This window comes from Pipistrellus hanaki (genome assembly GCF_964339955.1).
Source record: "Pipistrellus hanaki genome assembly, chromosome: 6".
Taxonomy (NCBI): Eukaryota; Metazoa; Chordata; class Mammalia; order Chiroptera; family Vespertilionidae; genus Pipistrellus; species Pipistrellus hanaki.
In genome coordinates this window covers 69,787,262-69,814,062 of record NC_140508.1, presented here as the reverse complement: position 1 = coordinate 69,814,062, position 26,801 = coordinate 69,787,262, and the positions used below count along the sequence as shown (strand labels likewise).

Genomic DNA, 26,801 nt, shown 5'->3' with positions numbered 1-26,801 from the left:
CTCGGTAGAGTTGCGAACAAGTGAGAAGTGTGCATGTGCCCTTCAGTAGAACTTAAGGTGGACTATGAAAGGGAACTGGGCAAAAAGGACCCTGTAGCTCTCTCAGGTTCCTTCCCAGATCAACTGGACATGCTAGTACATATGAGAAAGTTCAGGACACGGAAACAACTAGAAACCCATCCATGTGGTGATAGCAGGGAAAGCTTTCACACAGCATAGCTGGACAGCAGGGGCTTAACCTGTATGTTCTAAATACCACACTTGTCAGCCTATCTTTACATAAAGCTGCTGTTCCAAATTGTGTATATTCTATCTACATATTTTATCTTTAAGATTCATGCAAATTTTGTACTTTTTTAAAAATTAGCCATGTTGGCCGAAACCGGTTTGGCTCAGTGGATAGAGCATCGGCCTGCGGACTGGATGGTCCCGGGTTCAATTCCGGTCAAGGGCATGTAGCTTGGTTGCGGGCACATCCCCAGTAGGGGGTGTGCAGGAGGCAGCTGACCAATGATGCTCTCTCATCGATGTTTCTAACTATCACTCTCTTTTCCTCTCTGTGAAAAATCAATAAAATAAAAAAAAATTAGCCATGTTTGTTTTAATGTAAAAATATTGCTCTCCCTACCCAAAATGTTGTAATGAAACTAATACTTCCAAGTATCATTTTAATTTTCTGGCTCTGCATATACTACATGTTCTCAAGAGATAGTCATGCCACAATCTGAGATACAGACTATTTTCCTAAGGTCACTTTCCTCATCTGTAACTGAGGATTAACAGCAACTACCTGTAAGATTCTCATAAAGATCAAATGAGGTAACACATGTATCATGCTGTTGCTGCTAAGGCAGCTTTCAGTCAGTCAGTCACTGAACAAATACGGGGTGCCTACTCTGTCAGGCACTCACTGCATGTGGGGTCTACAGTCATTAACCAGTTAACTGTCACAATATTTTGAATTTAATTTAAAAAGATCTGCCGCTCGCATCTACAGATTCTTATGGCATACAAATGGTTAACAAAACATCAAAATCCCTGCCTTAGAACTTACATTCTAGGGGTAGGAGGAAGCCAACAATTAGCAAAGTAGGTTTATCACTTATAGTCACATTGGACATAAATTCTGCATAAGCAGCAATTTCTACCACTGCCCCAAATGTCTCAAGCCAGAATTGTAGCAGGCATCAGTCCTTCCTACACTCACCAGGTACTTATATGCACTAATTCTCTTGAGTCCCACACCTTCCCATGCTCCTGCTATAGCACTAATTCAAGACATCTCTTTCCTAAACATCAGCCCAAAGTGCTTTCTCTACTTCATTTCACCTTTCCCTAATCTGTTCTCCATAATGCACCCACTCTATAGAATCCAATACCCACCGATGCCCACCATCACAGCAGCTCATGTGTTTCTCAAACTACAGATATTGTCCCCATGATATAGGAACTCTCTACAAGAATTTATTTTTAGTATTTTGTTGAAGATCATTAAAACAAACACCTGTTAGGTCGTTTGGTTGACTACCTAGGCACAGCCATACAGAATTCAAAGCTGTGTGAATTATCATCACAATTGCATATTGCCATTGTTTGAGAAATGAATGACAGACTTATACAATTAATTCCATTCAAGAGAATATGATGCTCTTTATTTCAAAATATATCAAATTGGTGTGAATAAAGAAATGTAGGGAAAGAACTGAGTCTTTCCAAGGTATTAGTAGAACTGACAAGCCCGGGTAAAAAATAACTTATTCCATACAATACAAATATTGTAAGAAATGTGTAAAACACACCATATGTTATATTAATGTTAGGAAGTTTTAATTTTATTAGTTTGTAGCTTTAGTTTATAAACATTTGATGTTCTTAAAAGCCAGAAACACATGGAATCAAGTTTAGTGCTTACACATCTGAAACATTAAATAAAAGGAATATCTAGCAACAAAACCAAGCTTCTTAAACACATCTTGCACTAAGAATCACTATACTCTTCTTTATCCAATCCTAACGTTCTCCAATTAAATTTTTAAAGAAACAGAACATCTTTTTAAGAAATAAACTTCTTAAAATGTTGAGACTATCTCTGAAACCTTGTAACATCTCCTCTTTGAAAATCGAGAGCTTGCATAAATGCCTAAATGATATGTAGCTTTCAGAACAAAGTTTCTGTTTTCCTTATGTACCTACTGAGGATCAGAACTGTGGTAGCCACTAGGAATATGTGGCTATTTAGACTTTAACTAATTAAATAAAACCAAAAGTCCAGTCGGTCACACTAGCCACATTTCAAACATGCAATAGCCACGTGTGGCAGGTGGGTACAACATTCCCATCAGCACAAAAACCACTTTGGCAGAACGTTGCTCTGTAACTTCCCCCTTCAAGCAAGCTCTGAGAAAGCCACTCAAGACTTCAAATGGCAACTTGATGTTAATGACTTCTAAATCTTGTCTGATCTTTTTCCCTTAAACTAACAGAATATCTTCAGAAACCAATGACAAAATGAAAGGCATTTCCAGAAAAATGTATAGTATATTAATTTATTCAATAAACATTTATGACCACTATGACCTCTGGAATGAGGTAGCTATTCAGTCAAATAAACATGAAGCAAACATGTATTAAGTACCTACCGTGTGCTAGGTTTTGGGCGACACATACAGAAATAACCAAAAGCAGACATGGTCCCTGCCCTCATGGAGCTCACAGTGTACTGAAGCGGACAAACCACCACAAACACAACAGCAAGCACCAGGGAGCACAATGAAGAAGGGGCTGTTCTGCTTGGAGAGCGCAGGGCAGGCTTCAGAGGCGAGACAATGGAGCTGGGCCACGATGAGGATGAGGATGAGGAGGAGCTGCCAGGTGGAGGGGGAGGGGGGCGCATTCCAAGCAGAGGACACAGCACATGCGCAAGCAGAATCTTGAAAGCACATGCCACGGTGCAGGAGGAGCAGTCAGCGCGCTAGAGTGCAAAGGAGCACACAAACTAAAGAGACGAATTAGGTTCGGTTTTTAGTGCATCATAACGATCAGGAAGTTATCTTCACATTTCACTTAGTGTAACTTAACCATGATTCTGGTAACAACAAGGCAGTTTGAAAGCGGTCCAATCATCCATAAACATTTGAGCCCCTTCAATAGATACCAGCACTGTGGTTAGAGTTTTTAGAGGCTGGTTTAGTATATTTAAGAAGCAAAATAAACCTAGAATAAAGGTTTCTTTAAGCTGAACTCACACAGCTTTGCCTATACACTACTCAAGCTCCCAACTTTTACTAGCATGAGCTCCCTCTACTCCTCTCACTACCTCATATCTTAACACCTTCTTACCTATCATCCCAAAGTAACAGCATGTCAGCCTCCCCTTCCATCCTGCCTCCTTAACAAGGTACCTGCCAAGGTCTCATGGGAACTTGTGCAAGGAACCTGTGCAAGGTAACCATAGATGAGGAAACTCTGCAATCTAATCCCCATGACAGTTTTTGGAATTAAACTACTGTAAACCAACTAGGAAGCTGATTTCTGAATAAAGACATATGAAACCCAGACCTCATACCTTTCAGGAAAAGTAAAAGAGGAGGAGGAAAACCGCCTGGGGCAGACTTTCTTACACTGGCCACCAGGCAGCACTGCTCACTGGGTAGCTCAGTGCTTCGGAAGGTGCAATGGGGGCGGAAAGGAACTAACATGGGTCAAATACTTGGGGAGATGTTCTCATATAAATTCCTCTTCACCCCTCACAATGCTAAGGGATCGACTCTGTGACCAGACGGAGAAGGCTGAGGCCATCACAGGGAAGGAAGGTGCCCATGTCTGTGTGAGCGCTGGTAGCAGCGCCAGGGCATCCATCCAGGGCCTGCCCCGAAGCCCTTCCCCTCTGCTGCACCACCTCGGGGCTCCCAAGTGCACGCAGGGCTCCGTCAGTCACATGCCGAGGAAGACAGCGCTTCCTTTCCCCTCACATTTCCAGTCAGTGTGAGACAATGGTGGTGGCAACACACATACACATCTATCTATGTAATTTACAGCAAGAAATTTTGAGGAAAAAATGGTTATAACATTTGTTGCCCTTGGGGGGGGGGGGGGTTTAAAGGTGCTTTTGTAAAGATACTGGGTGCATTAATACAACTAAGTAAGCATTATAATTCAAATCCTACTTATTTGAATTCCTATACTACTAACCATCAACTAAACCATTCAATAAAAATAAGAGCTAATGGGAAAATTTCAAATCACTGTATTAGGATGAGAACATTTCTAAAAGTCATTATCCTCAACAAGTCAAAATAAAAACTCCCCTTTCTCAAACAGTAATCCTGAAAATGAATAGGGAACTAACTATACACTATATATGGTAAGAATACATGCCACATTAAAGTGCTGCCTCTTCTGGGACAACAGGAACTATTTTAAGGGGGGAGAAGGAGAAAGAGGGACAATTAACATCGACAAAGAAATACTTTGTAAATAGTCCCAAAGGCGAAAAGTATAATGTATACGGGCCTAGGGAGACACTGAAATGTGTTTTCAACTGTGTACAATTTCCGTAGGCTCCTCCTCCGAAGGACTGAACTACCAGGACATTAATCAGGTTTATAATCAAAATGCTTAGCAGGAGGAGAAAAAAACAAAAAACTGGACAATCAAAATCTCAGTGTTATATTTAAAATTTTTTAGAGAGCTCTTGAAATAGAATACAGATGTCATAAGTAAGTTAACCAACCTTATTCTGATTGAGAGGATCATTCCGCAGTCTCTGTTTGTTCTTCTGTAATTTACTAGGCATCATCTTTCCAGTTCTGAAGTCAAAACTGCTGAGGTCAACAGTATTTCCCAGGTACCTTGCCAACTGAGGTTTGCTTCTGAACTTCTTACCACTTGGACTAGAAGAAAGGTAATGTTAATTGTACAAAATAGAGCAAAATTTACCCTACACTCTACATCAAACTTTGTTCATACTGTCCTTCTGGTCCCAACTGTTACTACCTCACAACTGAACATGTTAAATGTGAAAATGCTTTAGGAACTCAGTAACTTCGCTATAAAAAGAGATCATGTGCCATCTAATGTAACACTTCACTAGGTCCACCATCTGTAGTAGCAGGTGTTATACAGGTCACCCCTATGGTCACTCACTCCGCAACCACTGACAGAATCTCAACACCATCGCATGCACAGCACAACATGCACCCTGCAACTGTCTTCAATCTCAAACTGTTTTCCAAACTGACTTTTGAAATGCTACTTTTTTATAAATACTAGACACAATGTTAGCAGTAATCAGAAAGAACTTCAGAACAAACTCTTCTGAAATCAACACCCTTGTTAAAAACACACATACACAGCCGCAGCCGGTTTGGCTCAGTGGATAGAGCATCGGCCTGCGGACAATCCTCTAGGTTTGATTCTGGCCAGGGCCCAGGTTGTAGCTTGTGCAGGAGGCAACCAATTGATGTGTTTTTCTCACATCGATGTTTCTCTCTGTCTTTCCCTCTCTCTTCCACTCTCCCTAAAAATCAATGGAAAGGCAAGGATTAACAAAAAAAACAAAAAAAAAAAAAGCACACCCCCCCCCACACACACACACACACAAAACTTGAAATTACCAATTTGAACTCATTTACAATAAAAAAAAATTAATTTTTACAATATTTAATGCTCCCTAAAGTAACTGAAAGGAAAACATCTGCCAATGTGTTTATACAATGCTGACATTAGTTTTGTTAGCCAAAGCCCTACTGTAAAGAAGGACTCTCTGTGCCTCTCCCCCTCCTCCCTTCCACTCTCTAAAAACCAATGGAAAAAATATCCCGGAGGGAGGATATTTAAAAAAAAGAAATATTGTCAAAGCTGGAAAATCACAAAAGTGCTAGAATTACAGAGAAGGCCAAACTGATATGTTCTAAAAAATGTTTTCCCTGTGTAGCATTGCCCCAAAGTCTTATCTAAATTTTATGACCAAATGTGCTAGAATAAACTATTATAATCAGTGGGACAAATAAACAGAGGGAACTGTGAGAATTCTACAATACCTCTCATCGAAGACAACATATTATATTTAGAATTTAACCTCGTACAAACTGACTACTACAAAAGAAAAACAATTCAACAGGAAGTCAAAAGAGAAAAGGCTGGGAAACTAAGCAATAAAATATGTCCATGGAAAAGCAAAACTTCTCTCCGGGTCAGGTCTAAACCAACACACCCCTCTTTGTCATAAACTCTGGTATTCTGCGGCCACCAACTTCAAGACAACGGAAGATCAGATCAACATTCTTTTTCCACAATCACATGACATAAGCATTCCTGAAACACAATTCAGAGTATAGAATTTTGCCTGCAGTGAAGATAACAACCAGAAGTAACAGAATAGAACAAAGCAGACAAGAACACAGCAGAGGAAAGAATGTTAAGATTATGTATAAGCAAGCCTCAACTCCCATTCTAACCCAGATTTCAAAATATGCTCAGTGTCATAAAATAAAATAGCCTGTAACCCTCAATGTTGTCCAAAACTTGAGTCATCTCTGCCCACCACAAACTTCCAACCTCATCTTCTGGTCCTGCCCTCTGTTGCAGCATCACTGCCCACCGGGCACGTCATCCTTAAGCTAGAGGTAATCACAATGCCCCATCCCTCAGCCATGCATCCAGTGCCAAGCTCTATGTTCAGACTCCTCAATGCTGATGACACAGCTGCACCTCCTTAATAACACATCAAAACCCTTCAATCTAAGATGTTTTTCCTAGACCTTTCCCACCAGCCCTGGATACCTGCATTCCAAACTCAAAGTCATGAAAATAGGCATATCTTTCCAGATGAAAGGATGAGCATAAGTAATGCCTGTCATAAAACTACCGTGTTTCCCTGAAAATAAGACATCCTCCAAAAATAAGACCTACTTACAGGTTTCCTTCTGAGTGAAATATAAGGCATCCCCCGAAAATAAGGCCCCCCTTAGGCTCTGTCTCAGAATGCTATTGCTAAACATGAGAGATTTGGTCCACTGATTCTGAAAGAAATGGAGTCACAAGAAATTCACCAGGAAATTCAGGAATTGGATTGTTATGATGATGTTCCAGAAGATGATGACATGATTGTCATTGAATAAATGAGTAAACTTGATACTGTAGGATTCAGTTTGTCTGATTGGTGTTGACAACTACTGTACTACCGTACTGTATACAGGTAATAAATTTAACAAATGTGTATTGTTTCATTTAACAATAAATGTGTACCATATTCTTCTTCATGGAAAAATAAGACATCCCCTGAAAATAAAACCTAGCACATCTTTGGGAGCAAAAATTAATATAAGACACTGTCTTATTTTTGGGGAAACAGGGTATTAAATCCTCCAAGCCCAACTATGTCACCTCCTCTATAATGATATTTGTAATTCTCCAATCCTAATTAAAAATAATTCTGCTATCCTTGCCATTATACTCCTTTATAACAATTCCTATATATTCTCTTGATGAGTCAAACAACCAGAAATTACAATGCCACCTTTTAAAATCCTCAAACACAATTTATATAGTCTTGTACAAAACAAAGTAACTTCCTGAAAGCAAAAAACTTGTATCAGTTGAACAGTAAAAAATATGGTTTTCATTTGCAGATACATTGAAATGGCCAATTCTATGCTTATTTAAAAGTTATATTGCATGGCCGGGACCGGTTTGGCTCAATGGATAGAGCGTCGGCTTGGGGACTAAAGGGTCCCGGGTTCGATTCCGGTCAAGGGCATGTACCTTGGTTGCGGGCATATCCCCAGTGGGGGGTGTGCAGGAGGCAGCTGATCGATGACTCTCTCTCATCGATGTTTCTAACTCTCTTTCTCTCTCCCTTCCTTTCTGTATAAAATCAATAAAATATATTAAAAAAAAAAAAAAGTTATATTGCATGGAATTTAAAAAATTAAACTGGAAAATATTTTCATGATTAATCTATTCCACTACATGAGAAATGAAATATTAAAGACCCAAATTAATTTGAAAATTTGATAAAGAGTTCTCTGCTACTATGTCATGTATATAACTACAACTGAATAATTAAAATAGCAATATCTACACTAATAAAAGAGAAACATGCAAATTGACCATACCTCCGCTACACCCACAAGCCATGCCCATAGGCCAAACAGGAGCAGTATGCAAATTAACCTAACCAAGATGGCTGTGGCCACACAGCAAGCAGGAGGCTTGGGTTTCCCCGGCAGTGGAGGAAGCCAAGCTTCCTGACTGGCCCTGGCCTCCACTCAAGGCTACAAAGTTTAAATCATAGAAGATAAATAAATCCCAGATACCAGGGCCTCCACTTAGGTCGCTGGGGGGCAAGGCCAGCCTGCAAACCACCACAAGCCCCTCGCCCAGGCCACCCCATGCCACAAGGGAACACCCACCCTGTTCTGGGACACCCTTCAGGGCAAACCCATGCACCACCCATGCACCAGCCTCTATCCTATCTAATAAGAGTAATATGCAAATTGACCATCACTCTAACACACAAGATGGCTGCCACCATGTGGACACAAGATGGCCATCAGGGAAGGGCAATTTGGAGGAACCAGGCCTGCAAAGGGGGGCAGTTGTGGGTGATCAGGCCAACAGGGGAGGGCAGTTAGGGGTGACTAGGCCAGCAGAAGAGGGAAGTTGGGGGATGACCAGGCCTGCAGGAAAGGGCATTTGGGGGAGACCCAGGTCTGAAGGGGAGAGCAATTGGGGGGACCATGCCTGCAGGGGAGGGCAGTTGGGGGGACCAGGCCTGTAGGGGAGGCAGTTAGGGGCGATCAGGCCTGCAGGGGAGGGCAGTTAGGGGTGATCAGGCCTGCAGGGGAGGGCAATTAGGGGCAAGCAGGCTGGAAGGGGAGCAGTCTGGTAGAGAGTGGTTAGGGGGTTATCAGGCTGACAGGCAGAAGTAATTAGGGGCAATCAGGAAGGTAGGCAGGTGAGCAGTTGGGAGCCAGCAGACCTGGAGTATGAGAGGGATGCCTGAAACGAGCAGTAGGACATCCCTTGAGAGGTCCCAGATTGGGGAGGGTGCAGGCTGGACTGAGGGACACATCCCCTCCCCGTGCAGGAATTTCGTGCACCGGGCCTCTAGTAGCCCTTATAATTAGATATACCAATTACTGGTAAAAAGGATTTTGGAAGTCTGGCTGTGTGACTCAGAAGTTGAGCATCAATCTATGAGTCAAGATTCACAGTTTGATTCCCAGTCGGGGCACGTACTCGGGTTGTAGGCTTGATCCCCAGAAAGGGGCATGAAGGAAGCAGCCCATCAATGATTCTCTTTCATCATTGATGTTTCTATCTCTCTCTCCCTCTCCCTTCCTCTCTGAAGTCAACAAAAATATTTTTTAAAGATTTTGATAAATTATTTAATATACCTCAGAAGCGGGGGGAAAACTCTCTAAAAAAATAAAATGACAATTTTCAATCAGGTATCTCTCTAATAAGATCTCATTAATGCAATAAAAAGCTGAGTTTTTCTTTTCACAGACTAATGTTCTAAATTACGAAAATGTTAAGGTAGCAACTTCTACCAACTAAATAAATAAATAAGCACTGTTATTCTTAGGATATGGCTTAGAGACAACTAGAATGTCATTTCTTAAAGAAGCAATTGACTTAATTTCACAAACTAACCCTGCAATAAGTAGTTCCTTATGTAACAGGTGAAATGCCAGTTACCTGCTATGTAGTAGTATCTACACACAAGAGCCTCACTATAACATGCCTCTACAGAACAAAACTCTGATCAGAGATCTCCCTGTTTTAGGTACTTCTCTCCCAAATTAAGGAAATCTAAATACTTAAGAACGCAATTAAGCATCCAGTTGCTGGGAGAAGCCAATCCACCCTCTCCAGGAGCAAGTCCGCTGGGCCTGGCCCGAGCCCGCCCCTGTACTGTCCCAGTATCTGCACTGGCTCCTGCAAGGGCGAGGGATGCAAATGCACCACCTGCAAGAAAAGCTGCTGCTCTGCTGCCCCGGCAGAGTGCTAGAGATGTGCCAAGGACTCTGTGCAAAGGTAGAGAGGGCACAGCTGAGGCTCAGAGTGCAGCTGCTTTACAATGAGACGAGGACCTGCCCTGTGTGAAACGCGTGTAAACGCTGCTGGGGGCCAGTGGCACCGCTCCCTGTAGGAAGTCGTGGCTTTGTACCCTCTACCACAATAAATCTATGACTGATTAATGGCATTAAAAAAAAAAAAAAGAAAGAAAGAAAGAAAGAAAACTTCAGTTAAGAGGCTATACTCATGAAAAGTCTATGATCTAGGTTAGCAATTTAGTATGGCTCCAAATAGTTCCTATGTTTAGTGATTTTAAAAATCAAACATAAGTATGCATTGTAAGAAAGAACTGACATACTCTACAGATAAACCAAGTGAGTAAGGAAGGAAAATGGTAGAAATCACAGTTTTAACTATTAGCATATCAAAAGAAAGTAGAAATATCAACTAGTATTCAGTCAGATCTAATCCATCCCCAATCCCTACCCCATCCTAAAGATGGACTTCTCTGAAGCATCTATATTGAATTGCTACAGGTACCGTACTGTCATACATACTATTGCTATTGCCTTCAGAACCGTGGTATAAGGCATTTGCTTCTCTGTAACTGTTATCGCTTGTGCCTGGTACTTTAAGTTAGCTTGGCTGTCCCAGTGGATTTTAAGACGAGGGACCTTCTTCTGCAGAAGGTGAAGCCAATCATAGAAAAGACGAGGCCTCAAGAGAATAGTTAAGCAGGAATTCTGCCCATCACACATAGACCATCTGCACAGTAGCAACATGACCCTGGAAGTGGCTGAGACAGTAAATGCTAGGTGAACAAACAAAAAAAAAGTGGTATGTCATTTAAGTTCTGGTCGCACCCAGAGTGACAAAATTATCACAGGTCTGCACTCTAAGATGGCTGCTGTGGGTCCCAGTCTCAAGCACACAAGGACTTGATGTAACTAAGAGCATCAAAGTGTAACTTAGGGAAATTACTTTTTTTTTTTTTTTAAACTCGAATAGACTAGGGAACGATATTAGTCATTTTCAGTTTTCTCTGTCCAGAGTGACTACTTCTAATCCCAGTAATGAAACACTAATATTTTCACTTTCGGCCACAAAGAACATTCCCTACCAACTAGCCCATAGATACGCCAATCCTGAACCAACTTGTGATCTCACCTTTAACTTCTACCCACTAAGTACGCTGAAGAAAATAATCTAGTGAAAATCAATGAGTTGTATTTTTCCAGTTCATATAAGAACATTTCAGCACTTGAACTATGTCTTTGCTTGTTTTCATTTTGACTAAACTATTTAAAGCACTTCTTAAACCAAACTCTATCTTAGAGGTTTCTAAATATAGAGTAAAAGAAAAAAAAACTTATTTGGCATGTGGCTTTTAAATTAAAAAAAAAAAAAAAAAACACTAATGCGATACCAGTAATACTTAAATAATGGTCACCATACTTTAATGGTATTCACATTGTCACCCTATAAATTCACCTGTAATCATAATTATCTTTAATTATCTGGGCTAGACAACTCTAACATGCTGTGAAAGTCAGGACATACAAATTGCACTTACGAGGGCCCACTGTTTGCATGTGGAACTGCACTCTGAAAACACTCCTCGAGTAGAACAGAACACATTTTTGCATGTTACTTTGATATGAATAATCATATTTATGAGACCAGAGGTCTGAGCAAAACAAATAGATCTTCAAAAGAATTTATAACGGATGAACTATGAGAGATAGCAATAATCTGATGGAATAGGATGAACTGGACGATGAGTGGCAAGAAGCACTGTGGATGGCAGGTGGCTATCTCTGAGACTAAAGATAAAAGAGCATGCTCAGAGATGCCCTACTCTCCAACAGTATCAGGGAGCACTTAGTGGGGAATAAAAATCTCCACACTGAAAATGCTGTAAGCTGCACGGGAGCCCTAACCGGTTTGGCTCAGTGGATAGAGCATCGGCCTGCGGACTGAAAGGTCCCAGGTTGGATTCCGGTCAAGGGCATGTACCTTGGTTGCAGAGACATCCCCAGTAGGAGGTGTGCAGGAGGCAGCTGACGGATGTTTCTAACTCTCTATCCCTCTTCCTTCCTCTCTGTAAAAAAATCAATAAAATATATTTTTTTTAAAGCAGCACTGGAAAAGTTTGAGAATAAGGATATATCAACTTTCTATCTTTTTCTGCCTCCTAAAATGTTAAAGCTTACCTGTTACAAGAATAAGTATTGAGCTGAGACCAGTTTGGCTCAGTGGATAGAGCGTCGGTCTGAGGACTGAGGGGTCCCAGGTTCGATTCCGGTCAAGGGCATGTACGTTGGCTGCGGGCACATCCCTGGTGGGGTGTGCAGGAGGCACCTGGTCGATGTTTCTCTCTCATCGACGTTTCTAGCTCTCTATCCCTCTCCCTTCCTCTCTGTGGAAAATCAATAAAATATATTTAAAAAAAAAAAAAAAAAAAGAAAAGAATAAGTATTGAAAGAAAAAGATTTCTCTAACACTAAATAGCAATTGTCTCCAGAAATCAAATTTTAGCTAAAACTAAACATCTGGAATTAAAGTTACCTTTTTGGACTTAGGTACTGTGATATTGCAATTTATAGGAACTATAATGGTTATTTCACAAGCATGTGGCCTTCATCCTTCCCTGATTCACAGCTCCCAAATCCCTTGAATTTCCTAAGTGATAAAAGCAGCAATGGTGTCTCTTGCTTTGTTGAGGTGACTTCCAGATCCCACTCAAGCATGGTGCCTGGCTGGCAACAGGAGCAACCATGTGGTTAGAGAAAAGGTCGGCAAACACACTAGTCAACAGAGCAGCAAACTGCAGCTCTCAAGCCGCAATTTGCTGACCACTGGGTTAGAGAATAGGAACTTTCTGTCCCACCTCTTGACATCAGGAGGGGAGAGAGACTACAGGTTGAATCAATGGCCAATGACTTAGTCTGACTAGGTAATGAGCCTTCCGAAACACTCAGAAGGACAGCTCTTCAGCCCTCCTGGTTGGGGCATCAGGAAGCTTCCACATGCCCCAAGCTCCAGGACAGAACTCTTTCCTTCAGGACCTCCCCTGTGTATCTTCTCATCTGGTTACTGACTTGTATCCTTTATAACCTTTATAGTAAATCAGTGATCTAATGAATGAACTGGTTTGCCTCAGTTCTGTGAACGTTCTAGCGAATTAATAGAGGAGGAGGTTGAGGGAACCTCTGATGTATAGATGGTCAGAAGTTCAGGTAACAACCTGAGTTTGTGCCTGGCATCTGAAGTGGAGGGCAGCTTTGTGGGACTGAGCCCCTAACCTGCGGGATCCATCCCCAGGTACACAGTGTCAGAATTGAGTTGAATTCTTGAACACCCTGCTGGGGTCTGAAACTTGCTTGTTGGTGTGGGGAAGCTGCCACATGCACATACTTAGGCCTGGGAACCCTTTTCAGATACAAAACATATAATCAGAAAACTGCCAAACCATTTAATTTAAAGAATACCACTGCTTTAAAGGTACATGACATACATGCATCCACAGGTCAGCTCTCTACTCCCTCAACCTTTAAATGCAGATCTTGCCTAAAATGAACCATCTTAAGCCCTCCTTTATAGTTTGTCCCTGGTAGCTTTTATCTACTCTTATCTTACTTATTATCCTCCATCTCTAACCAGTTAGTATATCCAATTCCTCCATAATCACCTTTGAATCCATCCTTCCTTTCCACTACCACTACCTAAGTTATTTATCACTAGAGGCCTGGTGCACAAAATTCATACACTGGGGCAGGGGGAGAGGGGGTGGAAACACTGTGTCCCTCAGCCCAGCCTGTAATTTCTCACAATCCCAGACGACTAAGCCAGCAGGCAGACATCCCTCTCACACTCTGGGGCTCTCTCAGTCTGGGATCCCTCACTCCTTACAGCCTGCCTGCAACGGATACAGGAGAGGCTCCCACCACTACCACTACCACCACCACCACTACACTCACCAGCCGTGAGCCTGGCTTCTGGCTGAGCGGCATTCCACCTGTGGGAGCACACTGACCACCAGAGGGCAGTTCCTGCATTGAGAGTCTGCCCCTGGTGGTCAGTGCATATCATAGCAACTGGTTTTTCCATGGATGGGTCGCCATCTGGTCAATTTGCATATTGGGGTTTTATTATTATTTATCATGGTCTAAATCACCATGGTAGGCTGATTTTCTATTTGCTAAGTCTCCTTGCATTCTAAATTCTCTAGATTGCACTTCCTAAAACACCACTATGATCTATCAGATTAAGCCCACAATGGACTTCAACTCATTAGCAAAAGGGAGCCAAATATCATAGCCCTGCATTTGAGATCCTTTTCCGTCTAGCCTTCTCCTAACCTTTCAACCCTACTTTCCACGCCTCTTACCCTGTGACCTCTTCTCCAACCACATTGGTTTATTCCCTCTATCATGAACAGGCTGATGGTTTCCCTCTTCAGCCCTCTGTGAACCATGCATTTGACCTGGTCTCTAATGCATGACTTTACCCCAAAACCCCAGAGACCAGAAATACCAATCCACCTGTTCCTCTTCCATAAGCCTTATCAAAACTATATAGCTTATTCTCTGTATCAGGCAAATAATTATGAATTGCCTATTGGCATCTCTTATATCCTAGTTTCAAAATACTGAGTTCAAAGTATATGATTTCAAAAAATCATATAATGAGTATGATTATAAAACATCCACAAGTTTAAATCTTATCTTCACAAATAGCATACTGAAGTCATTATGAATGAAATGATGTCAAATTTTCTTCAAAATAATGAAGACTGAGTTAGAAGTAGAAGACTGAGGTATGGATGACATACGATGGATAACTGTTATACTGGGTACTTGGTAGTTTCTAACGTGATTCCCTCTTTTACATATATGTTTGAAATTCCCTATAATGTTTAAAATATAAATATTAACGTATGAAAGCTGGATATTTCCTCTGAAAACTGGAAAGTTCTTTTTAAAATTATGAAGAGTTTGGGCAAGTAATGTGAGCATTAAATAATTTCTTTAGCCCTGGCCTGTTAGCTCGGTTGTTTGGAGCATTGACCCCTTACACCAAGGTCAGGACACATGCAAGAATCAACCAATGACTGCAGGGAAGGGTGGAGCAACAAGTCAATGTCTGTCTGTCTCTCTGTCTCTCTCTGAGCCTCTCTCTCTCTCTCTCTTTCCCTCTCTCTCTCTCTCTCTCTCTCTCTCTCTCTCTCTCTCTCTCTTTTCCCAAATCAATAATTTTTTTTTAAACAGAATTTCTTTAGCAGTAAAGGGGGGAGAATTTTTTAAGTATCAATAAGGAAAAAACTGTTTACAACTTGGGTACTAATAAAATATAAGAGCATTCCATTTTTTCCTTTAACATAAATGTTTAAGGAATCACCATACAATTTTAAACAGTGGTAAAAGACCTTAGAATTCTACCCATCTTGACCACTGCCTTAAGGCACTTATAATACTTTCTTTTCTTTTCTTTTTTATAATCTTCCTTGTTCTGAAGTACACTCACTTTCTGAACAAAGAGAAAACAAAAACAAAAACACTGGTTGTTTTGGTTAAACTGGAGAATGGACACTGGTGTGGAAAAGTCAGAAGTTAAATATGTCTGGGAATGATTTCAAAATAAAATGGGGAGGGGGGGGCATAATTGATGAAACAAGATTGGCCGGAAGTTGTTCATTCATGTGCTCAACTGGTTGATGAGCACATAGGGGATTCATTACACTTTCCCATCTACTTTTCAGCACAGGGGGATTCATTACACTTGCCCATCTACATGTGCTTCTGCATACGTTTGAACTTTTCCATCATAAAAAATAGATAGCTAAATATACCCCCAGAACAGACTATATATTAAAAAAAAGGGGCTAGAGGCTTCCAAGATAGCCTTTTTAAAGAAATGCATGCATCATTACACACATGTTAAAAAGAATATTAAGGACATTCATCCTTGCCTTCATCTATGGATTCTTCCACCATAAAAAGAATAGGGGGGAAATGTCAAAATACATTATTCAAAAATCTTTGAGAGGCCGAAAACCAGTTTAGCTCAGTGGAAAAGCATTGGCCTGTGGACTGAAAGGTCCCAGGTTCGATTTCAGGCAAGGACATGTACCTTAGTTGTGGGCACATCCCCAGTGGGGGTGTGCAAGAGGCAGCTGATCGATGATTCTCTCTCATCGATGTTTCTGATTCTCTATCCCTCTCTCTTCCTCTCTGTAAAAAAATCAATAAAATATATTTTTTTTAAATCTTTGAGAGGATAATGTTCTTCTTCCTCACAGTTGCAAATCACTCACAATTGTTCCTAACAAATGTTAAGTGCTCAATTTTAAATTACATTTGGTATTACTTATATTCATACACAGCTTATGTAATCAAGTTCCCAAACAAATTAGTTTGAATTTAAATTACAAGACAAAATCATAAGATCTACAGATATTATTCAAATTTCATTCTATTCCATGCTTTTATTTTTCTTCCTTAGGAAGTTTATTTTTTTGAAGTTCTGATGAAATTAAGTAATACTTCATTTTACAACTTGCCTAGCCACATCTTAGTGGAAGTGGCAAACAGCAATAAAAGATCAATAAACAAGAGCTGAAAAGCGTATGAATATTCCTAGTCAAACAATAAATTCATGAAATGAGAGTTGATTTATTTCTAATTCATCAGGCAAGTCTGAGGACATCTCAAACTCAGGATAAAAGGTTATGAATTTTCTATTAGTCCCTCTATAAAATCTTTTTTAAGAAAGTATCACTTCCTGCTAAAACCAGTTTGGCTCAGTGGATAGAGCGTCAGCCTGCAGACTGAAAGGACCCAGGTTCAATTCCGGTCAAGAGCATATACCTTGCTTGCGGGCGCATCCCCATTGGGGGGTGTGCAGGAGGCAGCTGATCGATGTTTCTCTCCCATCGATGTTTCTAACTCTCTATCCCTCTTTCTTCCTCTCTATAAAAAATCAATAAAATATATATTTTTTAAAAAGTATCACTTCCCTTGCAAATCACCTGTTTCTGTTCCATTAATTAAAACCAAATTATGACTGTCTCACAAATGGAATGTTTAAAGCAATTTGAAAATATCATCTGTCAATTTTGTTGGAGATATTTTTAGAGCGTGTCAGTTCCCTTTAAGCTCCGTATTTCCGCTGCAGCAGGTATTGTGGTGGAAGTCATGGCAGGTAAGACTCTGCATGACAGATTCTAAAAATCAGATGTAGAACAGATGGCAATGTCACACCCTAACAAAAATTTCTCCAGCACGTGACTAAAAGACATAATGGTACTGCTAAGAGAGAGTTACGAGAGCACAATTTCCACCAGACTTATGTCTTGTATTTATGGGCCCAGGCTAAACGGGCAAAATCAAGAAAGAAAGGAAAAAAACTAAAACAAGTCAAACTTCCAATTATGCAATAAATGCTTAATATTGCATTTCTTTCCTTTTTCCAACTAAGAGGTTTTTGGTCTGCAAGGTCTATTTCAACTGTATCTCAACTCTGAAAGAAGCATGCGTTTTTGCAGGAATCATATAAACCTTTCTCAAGATGCTACATTTAGCCTGCGAGTTACAACTGATTTCACCTAATTTCAGTGAACGCTTTAAAATGAAGACCTATAGCTTGCTCCTTAGGAAATGTGTTGCCTATCTGAACATCTGAGAAATAACAGGGTTAACCTAATTAAATATTTGAAAAGGGGGCGGGGAGAGAAAAAGGGAAACAATTCTAAACAAAAATGATCGCTTCTATTACCCACCATGAAACTACTCTAATTAATGGTAATTTTCCCCTCCAATATTACACAGCTAGGAGATCATCTTTTGGTCCAACGGCTTCACTGCCAAATAGGATTTAAAATTTGCCCTTTGTCAACTTTAAGATGCAAGTATAATAATAATACATAATTACATTATTTGAGTAGTATCCGAGCGGATTATGCATGAGATGTTGCAATATTTGAGAAGATGAGTAAGGAGCTCTATTGGAGGCTGCAGAACAGGGTGGGTAAGAGCTCTGGGGTTAAACCACCTGCATCAGGATTCCAGCTCTGCACTAAGCAGCAGTTCAACCTCGAGCAGACTCCTTCCCTCCCCTATCCTCACTCCCCATATGTAAAGGGGAGATAACTGTACTATGCTTCACAGGGCTATAAGGATCTAATAAGATAATAATGAAAAGCATTTAGCAAAATAATACTAATAGCTGCCAAAGTTATGAGAGCTGTGACACTGCATACTCATAAAATTAAGGTACATAAGACCCTATGCTATATACTGTATATCATGGTTGGCAAACTGCGGCTCGAGAGCCACATGCGGCTCTTTGGCCTCTTGAGTGTGGCTCTTCTACAAAATATCACATACCCTAATTAAGTTAATAACAATGTAGTTTAAGTTTAAAACATTTGGCTCTCAAGAGAAATTTCAATCTTTGTACTGTTGATATTTGGTTCTGTTGACTAATGAGTTTGCCCACCACTGCTATATACTATATACTAAATCCTATATACTACACTATACAGTCAGTAAAATTTATGAGAAAAAGCCTCAGATTCTACGAAAATGAGCATGAGAGTAATACAGGGGACACCAGGTTTAACCACACAGATGATCCAAAATATATATATTTTTGGAAGGACTGTTTATTGAAAGTCGGACATTTTAATATTTAAGAACTGTGGCTAGAAAAACTTTTGTTCTAAACTAAATATCCACCAGTAGGTTGCATGATTACCTTGTATCCATTAGGGAATATTACCCAGTTGATTAAAAAGAGTAACATTTTGCCGGGACCGGTTTAGCTCAATGGATAGAGCGTCGGCTTGGGGACTGAAGGGACCCGGGTTCGACATGTACCTTGGTTGCGGGCATATCCCCAGTAGGGGGTGTGCAAGAGGCAACTGATCGATGACTCTCTCTCATCAATGTTTCTAACTCTATCTCTCTCCCTTCCTCTCTGTACAAAATCAATAAAATATATTAAAAAAAAAAAAGAGTAACATTTTGCATAAGTGGACTTGAAATCATGTATGTGAGGCGTTGTTGAATAAAAATAAGTAAAATTGTAGACCAACAATAAAAATAAAATAAAAAAAGAACTGTGGCAGTGGATCTCTCCCTGATTTATTCTGCTAGTTTTTTTCCAACAAAGACTACCTGAGTTGTTGTTTTTTTAAGACAAAAAAAGGGGGTAAGGGGAATGCTGAACTTTGAAATTCTCAATGATTCAGAAATCATACCCTTAAAGCAGTGTTTTTCAACCTTTTTTGGGCAAAGGCTCACTTGTTTCATGAAAAAAATCACGAGGCACACCACCATTAGAAAATGTTAAAAAATTTAACTCTGTGCCTATATTGACTATATATAAAGTAATTATCTTGAATAGGAATCAAATAAACACAAAGAAAGTATTTTATAATTACTTTATTATGAAATATTAAGTAAACAAAATAGTGAAAAATTATAAAATTCTTGTCTTGTCTGCACCTTCGGCACACCAGGCAACATCTCGCGGCACACTAGTGTGCCGCGGAACAGCGGTTGAAAAACTCTGCCTTAAAGCACCATACTAGCCTTCGGTAACAAACTAGATTTTATTTTACAACTTTTACTATACAATTTTTATTTTTCTATTTTATTATATTTAGATTTTAGAGTGACAGGGAGAGAAGAAGGGGGGGAAGGGGGGAGAGAGAGAGAGAGAGAGAGAGAGAGAGAGAGAGAGAGAATATCATTTTGCTGTTCCACTTATTTATGCATTCACTGGTTGCTTTTCTATGTGCCCTGGCTGGTCACTGAACCTGCAACCTTGCATCCCGAGATGACGCTCTAACCAAATGAGCTACCTCGCCAGGACATTACTATACATTTTTTCAAGCCTGTTTACGTATGTTCAGCCCATAAATCTTGAATTACTGAATCGTTTTTCCTAAATTGGTCCTTAAATATATCTAAAGCTTCAAGAGCTCTAAGTATTGATGTTAACGTTGTGGAACTGAATCCTTAGAACACAGGCAGAGGTACACCATAGCCACTTTACAAAGGGAGAAACAAGCGCCAGCACTGGGAAGTGCACGTGACAAACACAGGCTGCGCTCTGGGAAGTGCAGTTAGGACACCAGCTCCAGGCCTCTCATTTCCCTAGACTCCTCTTTCATCATCTATCTCATGGCTGTATAGGCCTCAATTACATGTGTCCAAGTCTTCTCTCCAGATCAAGACGAAATCTTTAGTCTCTCTTCATGCACCTGGCTCCCTCTGATTGTTTTACTTTGTTTTGTTTTGTTTTTGTTCTCTCTATCCACTGTCTTTTCTTTTGAGAGAAGTGATCAGGTGTGACTACATCATAATTTTGATAAGAATCAAAATGTTTACTATTCTGTTTCCAATATCCAACCAGATGACATATTATGGCAGCAGCTATAACAGTTGCCCATGATTCCCAGGTGTTTAGCCCAGGTAGAAGCAAAAGTCAAGAGTCCTGGCCAGGGTTGTCCGATGCTTAGTGTTGGCCGAGCACCAAAGGGTCTCGGGTTCTATTCCCAGTAAAAATGATAGTTCAAATCTTGAGTTCATATAATGGCCTCAAACTTTTTCAGAAACTATACCAGTGGATCCAACATTTTATCAAACCACACCCTTTTTAAAAACAAACTTTGGATGATAATATATGAACTGCCACTATACTATCAGTAGTCCTGACAGAAGGCATAATTATACTGCTTAACTGGCAACCGGAGGCACACCTTCCTCTTAGAACTTGGCAGTCTCAGGAAACCAAAACACCATTCTACCAAAATGTGAGGCTTTCTTGATGAGCTTAAACCCAATTAATAAGTGTTAAGACACACCCTGCGTTCACAGACACCGATTTCTCTAAGTCTCCCCAGGGGCAGGCTAATTGAGGAGTTAGCATTATTAGAATCAGTGTGAACTACGTGGTGCAGGTGTTCACATTGCCGACGGGAGAGTTAACGCTTAACCACCTATTAACGATACGGTGGGTGTTTTGAGCTACTGGTTTTTAACGGGTCGCGCGTATACAGGGATGGTAATATGCAAAGCAGTGACTCTGCGGACTGAAAAATAATGTGTTCACCTTTGCTACAAGTAGGTGACCTTCAACATTCATCACTGAAAGTGGAAGTCAGTATCACACACCACATGTATTGAACCTCTCAGAAGGAAATGAAGACTGGGTCTTACAACCCGGCCTAGGAACTAACACTGTAGGCAGTGAACAGCCAACACTCCTTCCAGCCCTGAACCGAGAACATGTGGCACAAAATGTGCAATGTGTCCTTTAATTTTGCATGAACAAGTAAAAAGCATATTATGTTGTATTGTCTCATAAAAAGAACAACTATCACTATACTGATTTGTGATTTTCTTCGATGAATGTCTGAAAAGTTGTTTTAAATTATGTTTTCTACCATATAGCATCTGCTGAGTTTGTATAAAAAGAGTAAACATCAAAAATTTATACACATCGTCAGACCAGGATGGCTCAGTGGTTGAGCATCGACCTATGAACCAGGAGGTCACAGCTGGATTCACAGTCAGGGCACATGCCTGGGTTTCGGGCTCAATCCCCTGTCGCAGCATGCAGGAGGCAGCCAATTATAATTCTCTTTCATCACTGATGTTTCTCTCTCTCTCTCCCTTCCTCTCTCAAATCAATTAAAAAAAATTTATTTACAACACGTTCAAAATAAATTAAGAGACCACAAATGAGAACACAGCAATCTACCTTTCTGAAATAATTTTTCTAACTACTGCAAGAAAAACAATTAAAAAAAATTGCCATAACCAAAAGTTAGTTTGAACAAATACGTCATCTCAAAGCCAAACAAGCCATATCCCAGGAGAAACATCCCAGAGTTTAATATCCTCTACTGAGGATAGACTAGTCTCCTGTCCCTCAAGTTCACGGAAAGAAGGCTTTGCATACCACCTGCTTAGGAAAACAGAAGGGGCTGCTAATGAAAGAATATGCACAGGGGAACAATGTGAAAATCCCTACAAGGAACAAATGAGCCAAAACCGGTTTGGCTCAATGGATAGAGCGTCGGCCTGCGGACTGAAGGGTCCCAGGTTCGATTCCGGTCAAGGGCGTGTACATTGGTTGCGGGCACGTCCCCAGCAGAGGGTGTGCAAGAGGCAGCTGATTGATGATTCTCTCTTATCGATGTTTCTAACTCTCTATCCCTCTCTCTTCCTCTCTGTAAAAAATCAAAAAAAGAAACAAATGAACTTGAGAGGAGTAAGAATCTGTTCCACAATAACTTTCTTAGTATTATTCAAATACATTTAATATTTAATGTGTGAAAATACAAGATAACCATCTCTGTATGTTTAAGGTTTTCATTTTATCTCTTACGATATCAAGATAGGTGGTCTCAGATAAACTGACAAAAACAGTTCCAATAAAACACCACTTTCATTTTTTTACTTGAAGAGATAAATAAATTTACTGAAGCTACTCATCCATATACTTCAGCAACTATCAGAAATAACATATTTACATGTTATACCAGTAGTGATCACATTCTTGCGTATGCATGTAAGTGTATATTTGTTAATCTCTTAAATCTAAGAGTATTTGCAATCCACATACACATACACTTTAATATATTTCCCCAGGGGTAATACATTAACCAACTGGAGGTCAGAAAGAATGGAAATCCTTCAAAATATTATCCGAACGGCCAAATGGCTGACAATAACACCCAAATATTTCCTGGAAAATGACCCAATCAGCCCACAGACACAGCCTGCCAGCCACTGAACAGAACACGCTCCTATTTTGTTCTGTAAATGGGAAGGTTCAAAAGAAATGTTAGTAAATCTGTTGATAAGAAAATTCCACTGGAAATCAACAGCACAGGCCTCTTCCTGATCTTACTGGGCCATCCAAACTAATGACATGACGGCCCGGGCGGCAGGGCCAGGGGCTGCAAGGCCGCATCAAGCTGAAAACCTTCATCCCTAGGACCAGGGCTTCTCAACCGTGGCACCAGGGTCACGTGGGGCCAGATCATCCTGTCCCCTCGGGGCAGATCCTGTGGATTGTAGACTATTCAGCAGCATCCTTGGCCTCGAGGCTGCCCCTTCCAAGGGGTGACCATCAACCATGTCCCCGGACACTGACAAGTGCCCCCTCTTCCCCCGGGGGACTAATTTGGGTCCAGGAGTCTAACTGCTCATTCCAGCGCTTAGTGTCCAAAGGAGGGCACGTTCCACGACACCCGACGGAGCGGCCGGGCGCTTCCTGGGACACCTTCCTGGACCCCACCACCGAACCCAAGCCTCGTCCGCCCCTCGTCATTCCTGCACGTGTGCGTGATTCAACACTCCTGCGAGGATGAGTCTGCGACGGGCTGGGAAGGGAGCCAACAGTGACTGGCTGTTACGGTTTCGATGAATTACACCTCCTTTTTAACCCTTCGGTGGCCGGTCATCGCCGCCAGAGCAGCCGGGGCTTCGCCAACGACTGCCTCCAGCCCCTACGAGCTCAGACGTCTCAGCAGCCGGACACCGCGCCTGTCACCGCGCCGGCCTCGCCCCCCACCCACGGGCCCCGGCACCTCCTACTGGGCACCCCAGCCCTCAGCTTGACCCTTGACCCCGGTCTGACCCCGCCAGCATCAACCCCCACCCCACCCCCCTCCCCCCTCCCACCCCACCCCCAGGGCGGTACCTGAAGTAGTAGACATCGCTCTTGCCGGCACTGAGCCCAGATTTTCGGATCACTTCCTCCTTCTTCCATCCGGGGGGGAGGGCCGGGCAGTCCATCCTCTTCCCGCTCTCCGTGGCCCGGGGTCCCCGGGGCCCCGGTCCCGCGCTCCCCGACGGGAAAGGGACCGGCTCCCGCCGGGGGGCGCCGCCGCCACCGCTGCCGCCGCCGCAGACGCCGTCGCCGCCAAGGCCGCTGCCGCCACTCGGGGGACGGCCGCGGCCCCGTCCCCGGCCACGGCCCCGTCCCCGTCCCCGGCCACGGCCCCGGCCACGGCCACAGACGCCGCCGCCCCGGCCCGCCTGCTTCCACCGCCCCCGGCCACGGCCGCCGCCCCGAGCGACTTCCCTGCGCACGCCGCTCACCGGGGACGGGGCGAGCGCGCTGCCCTGGCCCCCCTGCTCTATGGCGGAGTCGCCGCCAGCGCCGCTGCCGCCCGCCGCGCTCTCCCCCTCCTCCTGCTCCGGGCAGCAGCGGCCTCCCCCCGGGTGCGCGCGCATCCAGCCCCCTCCCCAGCCGGCGCTGCGCTTCTTCCGTAACCGAGCCCTTGGAATCCCGGAGACCCGCCCCGCCCGCAGAGCGGCGCGCGGGGGACGCGCGCAAGCATCATAGAGCGGACTCGCGCAGAGCGGCCCTCCCGCCCGGGGCGTGGCCCCAGCCACCGCCCCTTAGGTCCTCCAAGCGCTCTGGGCGGCCATATTGTCTCCGCCCCCTGGAGGCCACGCCCCCGCGTCGCTCGCTCCGCCCCCCGGCCTCGCCCTTCCGGCGCTGGCCCCGCCCCGCGCGCGGATCCCGGAAGGCGGGTCGGCCCCCGGAGTCCCGGTGGAGGTGGATGTCAGAGGTGATGCGGTGGCTGGGTCCTGCAAAGAGGGCTGACCTCCCCCGCTGGGCGATTTCACCCGCGCTTGCTTTCCAATGACTGAACCACAAACAAGATATATCTCATAGTTCATATTCACTAATTCGATTATTCATTTATCAGGATGACAGATGCCCTTTCTTATCTCTGCATCAAAGCTTGCCAGCGAGCTCTGGTTGAAGGAGTGAGTCAGTGTCCCTTTAGTTATCACTATCCTGCAAAGTCTGACTGATGGTCCTCCTGGAACTTTGTAAGGCTGAATGCATGTAGGAAAATGATAACTTGGGACATGAACTCCAGTTGTTCATGGTTTCACTCAAAGTTCTCCTTAAAAAGACCAGAATCCCTGAATCCATCTAGGATTTACCAAATTTCAGGATCTTTTCTTAATTTGGACTTCCTCGATTAATGGCCTTTGGCAAATATCAGTGGCCTTTGACTTGGTAAACACTCCCTTGTGTTGAAAGCTAGCCCATTGTCACAAACGTTTAGGAATCTGTGTGGAATTTATTTGGACCTGCCCACTCAAGCAATAAATGATTTTAATGAATAATGCCAAGTTGATTAGAAACTGATTTAGCCCAGCCAGCCTGGCTCAGTGGTTGAGCATCTACCTATGCACCAAGGGATCACCGTGGATTCCCCGTCAAGGCACATGCCCAGGTTGCTGGTTCCAACCCCAATATGGGGCGTGCAGGAGGCAGCCAATCAAATCTCTCTCTCATTCGTGTTTCTATCTCCCTCTTCTTCCTCTCTGAAATCAATAAAAATATTTTTTTAAAGATACTGATTTAAATTTTAGAGAAGCACAATTTTCTACTTGTTGTCTAGTATTTATAGAAATGTGCTATCGAAATCCAAGGTGATATATTATGAAGTGTTTGGAAGACTGAAACATGTAAAATACATTTTATCAGATCAGTAATAAATTATTTTCAGTTTTTGTACACATGGAACCTAAAATTTAAGGGCCAAGTTTAATGTATAGGGAAAAAAATTGATCAATACAAAATAATGGAAAAAAAATTATTTGATTTGCCTTTGCCATACGTGCAAACACCAACTCATCCACACCAACGTGTCTGTCTTCTTTGATGTCCATAACTTGAAATACACTTTAGGAAATCTATCTAAAAATGTCTCTGCCAAAGTGTTGAAAAGTCAAGTTTTCTCAGGAGAGAGGTCAGTTGTGGAGACATGCATCTAGAAGTCACCTTGTGAAAGTGACAGTTGAAAGAAAAAAAGAAAAGAAAAAAGAACCAATAACTGAATCTTAGGAAACACCTACATTAAGGCTCAGGTGAAGGAGTAAAAGTCTGAGAAATATGAGATCAAAGTTTAGATGGCAAACACTCTGTAAGAGAAAGGGCTTTGATTATCACACCTGATTAAAATTAAAGGGTAACGATAAGCAAAAATCTCGGTAGAAATGGTCATTGAGGCAATGGATGGGAAAAGATATACTTTCAGAATTGTTGACATTTCCAAGCTATGTCTACTAAGGGTATATAGATCAAGTGATACAGTGAGTATAAAAGTATGTTTAAATAAATAAGTCACTGAAGGTAATTACTTTGACTCCGACTACCAGATTCCATTTGCTAAATCCTGGTAGATCTAGTTCAGTGTTCCCTCTGTTAAGAAAAATCTCATTTAGACATTTCGAAAGCTTTTTAGGTCACACTTGAATTTTTTCTGCTATGATACCATAAAGCAACATAGCAAAAGGAAGAAACAAACAAAACACCACTTATTTATTCTCTCAATTAAAAAAAAAACTGATTAAATTCAGGAACTAGACTGAGAGCCTAAAGGTACTGTGAACAGAGACTAACTACTTGAGATACTAACTCCCTTGGTTTCCCTTAAAATACTGGACAAATAATAAATTGTGGGAACTCTGGAGAACTGCAATTCATATATCACTCCTCCAAGAAGAATAGCAACACTGTTTTTCTCAGTACAGCGGTGACAACATTGTTCAATTTTCTCTCTTACAGGGGAAAAGGTCTTGCTGGCCTCGCCTTATGGAAAAAGTGAAGACTGCAAGAGGGAATTACGTTTGAAATCTGGTCCATTAAACAAACAATAGAGACTTAACCACCTCTGCTCTCTGCCTCCCGGGGGTAAAGCAGGTGCTGAAACACCAACTGTCACC

The 26,801-nt window shown here is 42.1% G+C and overlaps 1 protein-coding gene across 3 annotated transcripts in view; it reads right to left on the bottom strand.

The window, feature by feature from the left end:
• MBD2 (methyl-CpG binding domain protein 2) overlaps nt 1-24,452 on the bottom strand; it is a 51,874-nt gene extending 27,422 nt beyond the window's left edge. Inside the window, exons 1-2 of one of the 3 annotated variants that reach the window (XR_014795379.1) lie at nt 23,749-24,452; nt 4,733-4,892 (exon numbers count right to left, since the gene is read on the bottom strand). Coding sequence is in view for 2 of the 3 variants with exons in the window: in XM_084888369.1 (XP_084744495.1) it covers nt 4,733-4,892; nt 23,749-24,284 (696 nt within the window). In the remaining variant the exon portion in view is untranslated. The remainder of the gene's footprint in view (nt 1-4,732; nt 4,893-23,748) is intronic. The other 2 variants (XM_084888369.1, XM_084888368.1) reach the window with 2 other exon arrangements.
• Between the last annotated feature and the right edge of the window lie 2,349 nt (nt 24,453-26,801).